Here is a 12119-nt window from a genome sequence, read left to right on the forward strand (position 1 = left end):
ACATAGCATTCCTGATCCTGTAATTGTCATGAAAGGGATGGTTAGACCGACTAGTCCTGACGGTATCTACATCTTTGCTAATATGTACAAAATTGTCAATTCAGTCTGAAGAAATGGATTCAACATTTAAAATTCATGGATCATGCCAAAAGAATGTCAAGATGAGATAGATAGGCAAAAACAAGCAGTCAGTTTCCATGAAACTGATGGATGCAGCAAAAGCATAGGTTCAATGTGGACAGCTTCGAATATACTCATCCATTCACTCTTGTGTACACTGTACCGTGCAACGGTATGCAGCCATGTTCCACAGATAAAATATGGAAGCTAGACAGTTTCCTTTGTTACCTATACTAGAGTCTAGACTCCTAATAACTCTTAACAGTTTCGATGTCAAAGAATGGCTGCATACACTGCTTACACTTCTGTACATATATGCAGTGATATACAGCTCAAGTTATCTATGCATCATCAGTTTTATCAACGCAACACCTTACAAGATTTGGTCATTCTAAACTCCACCATAAGTATGCGGTTGTCCTGCACTAGAGGTTGGCACGACAGTACTAGCTGGCACTTCCAGTACCCTATTATGTTCAGCTTGTGGTATTTCAGGTCCATAAACATGGGTTCCTGGTACCTGCAGAACAGATGACATTTCAGCTAGGTGAGCAGATGAAAGAAGGTTAAAATGTCCCTGAAGTTCACAGCATCTGGGTTATCATACTGTGATCATACCTGAGGTACCACTGTTTGCCTGCCATCTGGGTGAATGAAGTGATTACTTGCCTCTCTGAGGTGAACATTTTGCATCTGGTTCGAGACACTCAGTGAATTCATTGGATTCATAGCTGGAGATGAGTTCAGAGGGATGTGATTTGGCAGGGGAAGGTTCATGTATGGTACTACTCTTGGCATCTGATTTAGTCCTTGCGCTGCAGGGATGCAAGCTGAAGTCATGCCTAGAGCCATTGGTGGCATGAATTGGTGAGCACCAGGAAACATCATCGGTGCCATCCCAGAAGTCATCCACATGATCTGAAACATATTCATTTCTTAGTCTCAGTTGGTACCAGCAAATGATCTCATATCGGATCATGTGAGTTCAGGTAAGAGTAGCTCCTAACCTGAACTTGCATTTGGAGGGACTTCAGATACTCAATTGTCTCATCTAATATCGACGCTTTGTCAGTCTGAAAATTATTGCAACCAATAAATTCAACCAAAATATCAGAGAGAAACATATTGACAACAATCAAGTACATATGCCACCACTCACCAACAGAATTTTATTAATCAAGGGACTTGCACCTGACAAAAAAAAGATGCATAATATACCTTGTTGCAGTGTGGTATCAGCTCTTGCAACGCGCGCATCTTTTCATTGATCCGGTCTCTTCTTCTCTATATGAGCAGCAATCGACAATGCTGTAAGAACAATTAACCAACAAGCTTTCTTTCTGAAAATAGACTTGGCTAGTATAATCTGATCTCACCCTCTCTGAGAGATTATGAACTTCAGCTGCGCGAGTCCTGCGCTTCGTCCCGCATCGCCTTGATGATTTGGTTTCCTCAGTTGCCTCACACTCGGCATCCTGCAATTTCCTCATCAATTCTATTCTATTCAAGCATCCATACTTCCTAGTTCTTACCCAATACAGGTTACAACCAAGGAACATGAACAAATTAGACCAAGAAACACCTCACTCTGACTATCCGAGTCGTCTCTACACCTCCCCATCTTTTTCTGGACACGGCCGCTGTCACTCGGCAGCCCGGATCCTCCATAGTTGCTTCCGGACCCGCCGGATGACGATGTGCCGGCGCCGGCGCCGTCGTGCGCGCCGGCACCGCGCGGCACCTCCGACTGCAATGCCGCGTCCTTTCCCCTGTTGATCCCTGCCGGCGTCATGGGCACCTGGTTGCTGCCGCAGAAGGTCGAGCAGATGTCGCCGGCCCAGCTCGACTCGACGCCGCTGCTCCCCACCGGCGGCCTTGCCGGGTGCGCCAGCTCCGGTGGCGGCGGCGGCGGCTGCGAGCTAGGGCCCGGGAGCGTGCCCCCGTGATGCGGGGCGGCGTCGGCGATGGTGCTGTACCAGAGCTGCGTGTACAGGTCCTTCTCCAGCGAGTCGTCGAGGGTGTCCGGGAACCACGCGGCGGTCTCCTCGTCGGTGAGACCGCTGCTGTCCAGGCGTTCGGAGGGCGCCGGCCGCTGGTGCGCCTGGGGCTGCGCGACGACGCCCCCGTTGTGCCACAGGAGCTCCACGAGGTCGTCGTCCGTGCTGCGGGGCGCCATCGGAGCACGCGCAAATCAGTACCCAGGGATCAATCAATCAATGGACACGAAAGGAGAGTTCTTTTGGGGGGCGAAGAAAAAAATCTTTACACGATGGGCTTCCTCTGATTCGCCGCCGGTCTCGCATTACCATCCATGTCGTCACGATTCTAGCCCCTGAGGAGAACGTTTCCTGCAATCGGAAAAAGGTTCCGGGGCAAGAACAGCAAAAGCGTCAGCAAACCTACCAAAACAAGAAACCTGGCCATCGAAGTAGAGCCCCAAGAGAAGAAAGAAAGAAAAGAAAGGCAACAAAGGGGAGGACAAGCTAAGCTACCCTTCTCTTCCTAGCTTGGATTGCAAAGGAGAAGAGATGGAGAGGCAGGCTATTACTAGTACCGCTGATGACGACTGAGCTAGTGAGCTGACGTCTACCTCCTACCTGAATACTGCTAGGCTCAAGCAGCCGTGCGCGAACTGCGAAGTCGTCTTCAGGTCTTCTACCGGCGTCTTCTACTACCTCCCGCCTCCGCGCAAACAGGAGCAGCCGCAGGAAGCTTTATGAGGTAGCTCTGTACTAGCACACAAGTAGGCAGTAGCTGCGCCGCTGTCCCGTTTTAAGTGTTTTCTCAGTGTATTTCCCTTTCTTCAGAAAGAACAGAGCCCGTGGGCGAAATTTCGCGTGGAATTTTCCCGGGAAATAATGGAGGGACGGAAGGGGGGACGCGATTTTTGCAGCTGCGGTTTCGATGGCGGAGGACGACAATGGTTGGCGTCGTTGTCGGATCCCCTTGGCATGGGATAAATGTCGGCCCTCGGAATTGGCAGCTTGGAGAAACGGAATGGATGCATCGCTTGCTCTGCTTCATTTTATTGATCTGCTTCCTTCAAAGAAAAATCAGTGTTTTCGTTCTCTTCTGCTGCTATGGCTCCGAGTCGTATTGCGTAAACTAATGATTCACCTCTGCAACTGATGCTGCATGGATGCACTGTATTTTCTTTTCTTTTCCTCCTTATTTTGGAAACAGATTTCTAGATCAAGTTCTCTGTTAAGTATAAGAGCAAATTCATGAAGTGACAATATGCACGGATGGAGTTTGATGCATGCGTATACTTTTCGTTTCTTCCGGTAAAGCGTAAAAGAGTAATCTTTTTTTTTATAGATGTATTGGTTGTGTGAGCGATTCTGCGATAAGATTTCGAGATGGAATGGATCATTTTGCCGAAATCATGGAAGAGTCCGAACAGAATATTTTCTCACAAAAGAAAAGGATATCATGGAGTTGAACAGTAGGCAGCAGGAACATTCTGGCATTTGGTGCCTGATGGATACCATGCAGAAAGAGAATTCTCCAGAGCTGATTCCTGTTATCTGCAGTTCAGAATATCTTGTACCACAATACTCAACCTTAAACAATGACTGATATACATGTGCATTGAGCAATCAACAAAAACGTGGAAACCAACTTCAATAGACATACTGTCACATGTTCAAATAAAAAACGTGTTCCTTTATTTCCAACGAACAATAATACTAAATATTATCCGTTTCTAATGATATAGCACGAAAAAATACAATAATGTAATCCCCGGAGACTATACTCACGAAAAGAAAAGAAAAGAAAAAGACTACCTAGCAATGCCTACTAACAACAACTACGGGCAAACACATATCAGTAGCACATGATAACAACATAAGCAAGATTAGGTGATTGTTTCCTTGGTAGAAGAATAGAGGATCCTTAAGTGGACACCAAAGCTTATACCATGATTTCAAAAGAAAGAAAAAATCTAGCCGAATCTATAAATAATTTTCCTACCCAACTGTGAAATTTACTCTCTGCACAGGAGCAACAAAAAAAAAAATCTCTTTCAGACGGAGCAAAACTGTTTTCTCTTCTTCTAAAAATGAAAAAAATGGCATATCCGCTACTTGCCGGTGAGAGAATGAGTCGAAAGCGAAATGTTCCACCCAACATCCAGACTGCCGAAACCGACTGCCGAAGCTGGTTGAGAGCCATCCAGTTCATCTCGATCATTCTCTTCTGACGTTTTCCTCTCCCGTTCCTTTCCGCCGCCATCTCACGATGATGAAGAAAACCTTCCCTGCCGCCTTTGTTCCGTGTGATCTTGAGCCAGGTGAGCCTGCGCCAATGGGAGATCGGATTTGGATTACGGATACGTACAGGCCAGGGCCCTCTCATCCCCGAAGAAGATCGTGCTCTACCACGGCCTCTTGTGTGCAGACAAAGGACTTGAGCTTGTCGACAGCAACGGTGCTGCTACAGTTGACGATTTTGTTTCATTGATCGGCCCCCTCTGAATTTTGGCTCAAGCTCCGTTTCTGGTTATTGCAGCGGTTTATAGCCATCTTGATCTGTATCTCTGTTTCCTGACGGTGAGTAGCGTGCGAAGCCGACACCCAAAGAGAGTCAATAATTTTCCAATAGCGTCTTACCTTACACCGCGTGGAACATCTGGTAGGAGAAAAACGCATGTACTTTTCAAGAAAAATCAAGAACCGAGACGAACTTCACAATTGAACATAGATATCAACCAAAGAAAATCGGTCTATTTTCTTCATTGCACTATCTACATAGCTTTTGCACCTTGAATGATACGGCCTTTCGACCTCTGGGAGCGTTATTGTTTTCTGCCAAAAAAAAAGACCTTTCTATCTCCATCTTGATGGTGATGCAGTTTAATTTTTGTTTCAGTTCTTCTAGTTTTCTGGATTATGCAAATTCTTTTGCGTGCATGATGATCCCAAAATCATATTCATAGTCGAGAACCTAGCTAGAGATCGATTTGAGGTTGACCACATCAAGCGTCGAGCCCATTGCATGGTCATCTGGAAAATCGCTATGCACTTATTTGTACGTCCTCTGTCCCTTCCTCCAAACTATGTACAGTTAGTAGCCGTTTTGTTCCTATGCATTTCCTCAGCAAATAGGTATAGGTTAGTGTCCGATGGCATACCATTTGGAAGGCAATGCCCAAATAGACTAATAGAGTTTCCATGGTTGTTTACATTATTACATGGAACGTTTGGAAGAAAGGAATTGGAGGTTTCCATCGTAATTGAAGTTATCAAACAAAGAAGATCATCCTTGCTCTTGGCGAGTTATATTAGGCCGTCCCAAACACATTGTCTTTCACAACGGAGATGGTGTTTGGTTGGCTCAAATGTAACATAATCCAATTACTGAAGGTAACGAATCCCATTGCAGATGATTGTTTGAGTGGTTTGTAATCAATTGACACTATAATCGAATCACTTACCTATATAAGATTGTTACCCCCTCCTTCCCCACCGTAATCGGATACAGTACCCCCACTGTAATCTGATAACATTACCGGAGTCCAACCAAATAAAGAGGGTGATTTACTAATTCCACCGGCCACTGTAATCTGATTCATCTGATTCCCTCTAGGTTTACATTACCTTTAGCACAAACCAACTCACAAGTTACGACACTTCCCGTGCAGCAGTTTGGGCTATGATCGTAGTGATGGGCTGGGCCGAGCTTAGTAGAAACGACCAATCTTTCGGCCTCAAAATTGAGGTGCAGGCCCACACGAAGAAACTGAGATAACCAGAAAATCAGACGTAGATGAGGGAGTCAGGGAGGGGAAGTACAGAAATACGAAGCTAGGGTACATTTGTACATGTACATATGAACAATGGCAGAACACTCCAACACAAACAAAAATACCCGTGCAGTCGCACACCCTTGCGGAAAAGAATGGTGAGGTCCAGACTGAGAGACATCGCTGCTCTTTTGTTTACGTACAACACGCAGACGGAGGAGCGGCGAGTGATCCCGCGAACCCCCCCACCACACAACCAGGCCGGCCTCCGATGATGGGCACGGCGCGGCGAGCGCTCCTATGCCGACGGGGGCGGCGGCAGGAACGGCACCGCCACATTGACGTTCGGGATCGGGGGCATCGGCGGCAGCGCCACCTTGGGGTTGGGCACGGACGGAGCCGCCGGCATGCCCGGCAGCGCCACCCGGGGCACCGTGACCACCAGAACCGCCGTCATGGGCGGCAAGGTGACGGCGGGCATCTGTGGCACCGCCAGCAAGGTCGGCAAGGCCGGGAGGCCAGGGATGGCGGCAGCAGGGGACGCGGCTGCCGCTGTCGTGTCGGCCAGGTGGCGCGCCGCGTAGCAGGAGCTGCCGGCCAGGAGCGCGCACACCATGACCTTGGCCAAGAAGCTCGCAGCGGGAGAAGATGCCCCTCAGCTCTCTGGGCTTGTTCTCGCGTCCGGTCTAGTCTGGAAGGCGTCGGTGCATTGGGCTTTGCTGCAGCAGCTCGCCGCCGGCCACGCCCTCCGTCTCGTTGGAAGTTCCGAGCCTGAGGAGGACGACCGAAAGATGCGCGCCTCCGCCGCGGGTGAGGCACTTCGACAAACATGTGTGGCCGGGATCGCACCACCGCCGGCTGCCGGCGACGCCAAAGTGAGCCAGCTGCTGCTTCTCCTGAGCCACCGGTCAACCGCGGCCACCGGCCAGCTGCCGGGCGCCTGGCGAGGAAGAGACTCCTGTGATAGATGTTCCCAATCTGGGCCGCTCAGGCTCGATCGGACGGCTGCTACGTGCCCAAGGGGTGGACAAATACCGTCCACCCGGTCGGTTTCTGAAATACCGTCCGCCCTTTGGATCGGGCATCGGCGGCAGCGCCACCCTGGGTACGGAAGGAACGGGGATCGGTGGCAGCGCCACCGGTGGCACTGTGACCGCTGGAACCGCCGGCATGGGTGGCAGCGTCGCCGGCGGCACGGTGGCCGCTGCCGTCTGTGGCACCGTCGGCAAGGTCGGCACGGCCGGGAGAACAGGGACGGCGGCGGAAGGAGCCACGGCTGCCGCGGTCGTGTCGGCCAAGTGGTGCCCCGCGTAGCACGAGTGGCTGGCCAGGAGCGCGCACGCCATGACCATGGCCAGGAAGCTCGCGGTGGAAGCCATGGAACGCACTGCCAGCAGCTAGGCAGCCTGGCTTATCGTACTCTGCTGCTACAAGGTTGGTGGCCGCCTGGCCTGGCCGGATCGGTGTGGCAGCGCGAGTTCTTTAGCCAGAGTTGGTGATCAGAATGCTACGACGAGGAGATTAGTCGTGTGTCTCAGATTTCTGTGTTTATTAGGTGAGCAGCAGGGGTCGTGCCCTGCATCTCCAAACTGATGCAGTATCCAAGAACTCCTCTTAGCAGTCGTCTATAAAAAAAACTGTTCTTAGCAGAAGGGATAAAACTGAAAGATGCAAAGTGCAGGCTTTCAGTTCAAACAATGAAGGGATCGATCTGTCATTTCTGCGTGAAGAAGATGCCCCTCAGCTCTCGCTTGCGCGGAACGAGAGGGCGCAGCTGCTTCCCAAAGAAACCGGAAGGCAAGATGACGGGGCGCTCATAGCAATGGTACTGACGGAAGCGCCCGGACCACCGGACGCTCATGCTTTCCAAGTCGAGGTTGCAGATGTAATCCTCGACGCGTTCGTCGTCCCAGGTCCTGGGCTTGTTCCGCACCAGGAGGCAGAGCGTGCCGTCCGCCATCAGGACGGGGAACCTGGGCTCCATCTCCGGCAACCCCCGCCTCCTGAAGCTCCACCACCTCCACAGCTCCCTGGCGCGGAAGCTCCTCTCCTTCGTCCACCGCCGCGCCGCCATGTCCAGGCTCCACACGGTCACCGTGACGTCGCCCAGCCGGCGGGAGCGGTCGATGCAGACGAACCGGATGGCGCCGGCGGCGAAGCGCATGGTCCGGTCCCTGTTCATTGAGAACTCGTCCGACAGCCTTTTCGTCCAACTCTCGTCGGGCGGGCACCCCGGGGGGATGCCGATGAAGCCGAACTCCACGGCCGCGCCGCCGCCGGTGGCCGGGGGCCAGGCGCAGTGCGCGAGGCCCTGCGCGAGGTCCACCCAGAAAGCCTGGCCGCCGAAGGAGAAGATGACGTTCACGGTGAAGGGGTTCTCCTGCTCCGGGAAGCGCCGCCGCATAAGCTTCCACGGGCCGACGCCGTCGGGGTCGGGACGCGCGCGCCGCTCCTCCGCCGCCGCCGCTGGAGTCCACACGCAGACGACCTCCTCGTGGCGCCGCTTCAGCCGCTCCGGTGTCGGGGGCACCGGCTTGCGCGCCAGGAGGATCGGGTCGTAGAGGCCGCCCCCGCCGCGGGGCACGTGGAGGGGCCTCAACGTGGATGCGACAGAGCACTGCTCCGGGAGGAAGGGGACCATGGACAGCGATGGGGAAGCAGCGTCGTAGACGAGGTAGGACCGGCGCGCGCCGACTGCGTCGTGGTCCCTGAGGAGGAGGTCCACGGCGAGGAAGAGGAAGCGCTCGTCCGCGGCCTCGATGACGTAGGCGTCGGCGCCCAGCCCGCGGTGCTCGTTGATCCGGAGGAGAGGATCATGGCCGCCGCCGCCGCCGCCGAACTCCGCCTGGATGGCCCGGAGCGCGCCGTCGCTGGTCTCGATGTAGAGAGAGGAGGTGAGGTCGCCGCTGCTGGCCGGGTGCGCGACGAGGCGGGCGTGGAGGGTGAGCCCCTGCACCATCCGCTGGCCGTGCTCCCCGCATCCGTAGGCGTTCCTGGATTTGCACTCGGCGACCGCCCACTCTTCTTCCTCCTCCTGCTGTTGCCGCTGCAGACCCTCGGGGACGGGCCCGGGAGGAGGCCCCTGCGCCACAACCACGGAGCGCTCCAGCACGAACGCGGGCGGCGCGGGGCGAGACGCCAAGGCAGCACCCGGGCGACGGCCGCGGCCACGGCGGTCTTGGTGGCACGCGCGGCGGCGCTGGCGCAGGAGGGCGGGTGGTGGGACGGTAGAGATCGGCCCGTACGGCCTCCATGGCTGATGGCTGTGTTATGACACCACAAGGTATCAGGAGAGAATTGAGATAGGATAGCAGGAATTTGAGGAAGAACAGATAGAACACGGCGGAGCCGCGAGGAGGATAGCGAGCGTTGCAGAGTTTTGGTTATTCACCATTTGGGCGTTTATATGCTCACCGACAGAGCTCACAGCCATTTGGGCTTTTGGACACGTTATGGGCCGAGTAGCCCATAACTACTCACTCACTATTTCGCTCAACATTTCTGGCCCACGCGCCCTGCGTCTTGCCTGGCGCTCTTGCAATCGCTGCAGCTTCTTAGTGACCTTCCGGTTCACGACAGACTTGCGCGTGGGACGGCGAGATCGGAGGACGGGAGGAGGGCGAGGTCGCGAGGATGAAGGGTTCGATGGATCGAACGAAGGCGGGCCCGACCTGTTGAACTCATGCCAAACTCGGATGCGATCCTACGTTTTCAGTTTTCCACCATGCACAGCACAGGGCGGCGAACCTGACGGAAGAAACACCATGCACGGACGCCGTGGCCAAAGGCGCCCCATCTCTAACCCGGTCGGCGAATCTCTCCATCTCGTATGTGCGGGCGCGTCGAGTCGTGTCAATTCTTTGGTTACGCAACCAGAACATATATATTAAAATTTAGCAACAAAAACAACGTAGAAGGGGATGTAGCTCAGATGGTAGAGCGCTCGCTTAGCATGCGAGAGGTACGGGGATCGATACCCCGCATCTCCATCTAGTTTTATTTTTGCATTCCTTTGTTTTGTGCCTGCATACGGAGGAGCCCATCTGCAGCGTTCGCTCCGGTGGCCTCCGCAGTCTCCAATTTTCCATGCCATACTCACGAGCCTATCATCTTGGCTTCCAACTCCTTAAGGATTGTCATTTTTTTTCTGTTTGTTCCTGTTTGACATGGGCTAGCTGCTCAAGAGTATCGTTTTAGTTTCTTGCACTTCGCTGAAGCCCTGAAAGCTGTAGTAAGCACGCTTTTGCATTTCCCTAATAAAGGAGGAGAAAATATATATAGCGGCATATGTAAACACGAAGGCACATCAGGTTAATTAAGCATCATCGGGTAATAACAATAGTACCATGCATACTATTACTACATGCATATGCTACACTGATTTGGCAGCCCATGTAAATAAACGATGTAAAATTACTCATACCGACACCGTACCGAGCAAACATGATCACACACGCACTCCACGTACACATGTACATATATATATGTACCCTACAACGTAGGTATCACGACGAAATCAGACACGCACACATAACACCAAGAGTGCACGACGTCGTCGTCATCGACCACCCCCGTGCCCCGGTATGTGCACACGTCGGGGCCGATGGGGACGCGGCGCAAGAGATGACGGCGCGGGCTCGTCCACACCGGCCGGGAGCGGCGGACAGCATCCACGATACCCGCGCGGCGCACCTAAGGCCCCGCGGGCACGCCGGGCACCGGCACTGCTGGCAGCTCAGGCACCTTGGGCACGCCGGGCACTTGCGGCACCTTGGGAACACCGGGCACTTCAGGGATCGGCACTTGCGGCACGCCGGGCACTTCAGGCACCTTGGGAACGCCGGGCACTTCCGGGATCGGCACTTGCGGCACGCCGGGCACTTCAGGCACCTTGGGAACGCCGGGCACTTCCGGGATTGGCACTTGCGGCATGCCGGGCACTTCAGGCATCGGAAGCGTCGGCAGGCCTGGCAACTCGGGCATCGGCAGGTCGGCGAGGAGGCGGGCCGCGTGGCACGTGTCGGCGCCGCCGCCGAGGAGCACGGCGGCCATGACGAGCGCAACGGCTAGGAAGCTCGAGGTTGTGGAGGGGGCCATGTCGATCTATCGGTGCCACAGCTAGAGAGCTAGCTAAGCTGCTGCCACCTGCCAGTGGCCGTAACAACGCTAGTCGCTAGCTAGCTTGGTTTCGTGATGAGGCGAGGAAAGAGGGGAGCCGTGCATGGCGATTTTATAGGCAGCTCGATCAATCGCCCATGTGATATACGCGCCGCGCACCACCAGGCGATGGCAAGGGTTGCTGGTGGCCACCCAACGCCGGCATGGGTCGCGCTTGTCGTTACAGAGAGGACCGCCGATCGGTGAACGAGAGACGACGACCGCATGTCCGCATGTGCACGGCTAGCTTTGTAACCCCAGAAGACCCCCAGAGCACACATTTTTTTCCTACGTGTCGTCTCTTTCGCGACACCGCTCACTTTCGTCCTCTCACTTTGTGACTTTGTCCGTCTTTTCGGCTACGTACAGAGAGGAGGCGAGGAGCTTACGGCTGCAGCCCGCAGGGCACGCAGCGACACGGCGGCCATCCGTCGTCTGCGACGGGACGATGAGGGGTTTGTGGCGGGTGGACGGTCACTGCCCTCTGTGAGGCCGGGGTGCTCGTGCCCGTGGATCGAATTGCGGCCGGCGATTGGGGCCTTGTCTCGCCGGATAGCATTTCCAAAGGTTTCGTTGGGCCACGTCACAAAGCGGTGTTCTTTTTTGGGGGAAAAAATCCGTGCAGGAGGGCTGCAAAACGCTCTCCTGCAGCCCTGCCGTGGATTTTCGCCACGTGGACAGCCCACGTATCCAAGGACAGGCAGCAGACACGGCTCCCCCCTGCTGCTGCAACCCAATCAACGTCGCTCCACGCGCGGCGCATGCTCAGCTCCCTCGGCTGTCGGCTCCATTCTTTTCCCTCGCTCCAAGGGATCACAGCATCTTCATCCGCTACCCGGCGGTGCGACTCCCATCGTCCGACGCTGCCGCCATGTGAGGAGGTGGTCAAGAGGACGATGCAGTCGCTAACTCACCATGCATGGCAGGAGGAGACCAGGAAGGTTTTATCGTATTGCAGATAGCTGCATAGTTTCTACAAGACCACATAGCTGAATAGATGAACTTACATCACCAGAGAACATTGCTCAAAGGTTCCATGGCCTTGATAGCATGTGTAAATGACACTACAGCCATTAACCGTCCCATATCTGTGAAA

General features: G+C 54.1%; 1 protein-coding gene and 1 non-coding gene across 5 annotated transcripts; one reads left to right on the forward strand and one right to left on the reverse strand.

Moving 5' to 3' along the window:
* Positions 1 to 224: 224 nt before the first annotated feature.
* On the reverse strand, positions 225 to 2914 carry LOC101775649 (transcription factor PIF4). 4 transcript variants are annotated; one of them, XM_012848667.3, is made up of 8 exons: positions 2711 to 2914; positions 2387 to 2468; positions 1703 to 2282; positions 1497 to 1595; positions 1339 to 1404; positions 1128 to 1193; positions 739 to 1038; positions 225 to 640 (listed from the first exon to the last, which is right to left on the reverse strand). In XM_012848667.3, exons 2-8 carry the CDS (start codon positions 2431 to 2433, stop codon positions 512 to 514), a joined length of 1287 nt encoding a protein of 428 aa, XP_012704121.1. In that variant the 5' UTR covers positions 2434 to 2468; positions 2711 to 2914; the 3' UTR covers positions 225 to 511. The 4 variants fall into 4 exon arrangements, with proteins under 4 accessions (XP_012704121.1, XP_004981540.1, XP_004981539.1 ...); XM_004981483.4 differs by having other exon boundaries at positions 2613 to 2914; XM_004981482.3 differs by having other exon boundaries at positions 2718 to 2912.
* Positions 2915 to 9782: 6868 nt separating this feature from the next.
* On the forward strand, positions 9783 to 9855 carry TRNAA-AGC. The gene has a single exon. It is a non-coding gene; the product is annotated as a tRNA-Ala (tRNA).
* Positions 9856 to 12119: the final 2264 nt, after the last annotated feature.

This window comes from Setaria italica, chromosome IX, assembly GCF_000263155.2.
Source record: "Setaria italica strain Yugu1 chromosome IX, Setaria_italica_v2.0, whole genome shotgun sequence".
In the NCBI taxonomy this organism is placed as follows: Eukaryota; Viridiplantae; Streptophyta; class Magnoliopsida; order Poales; family Poaceae; genus Setaria; species Setaria italica.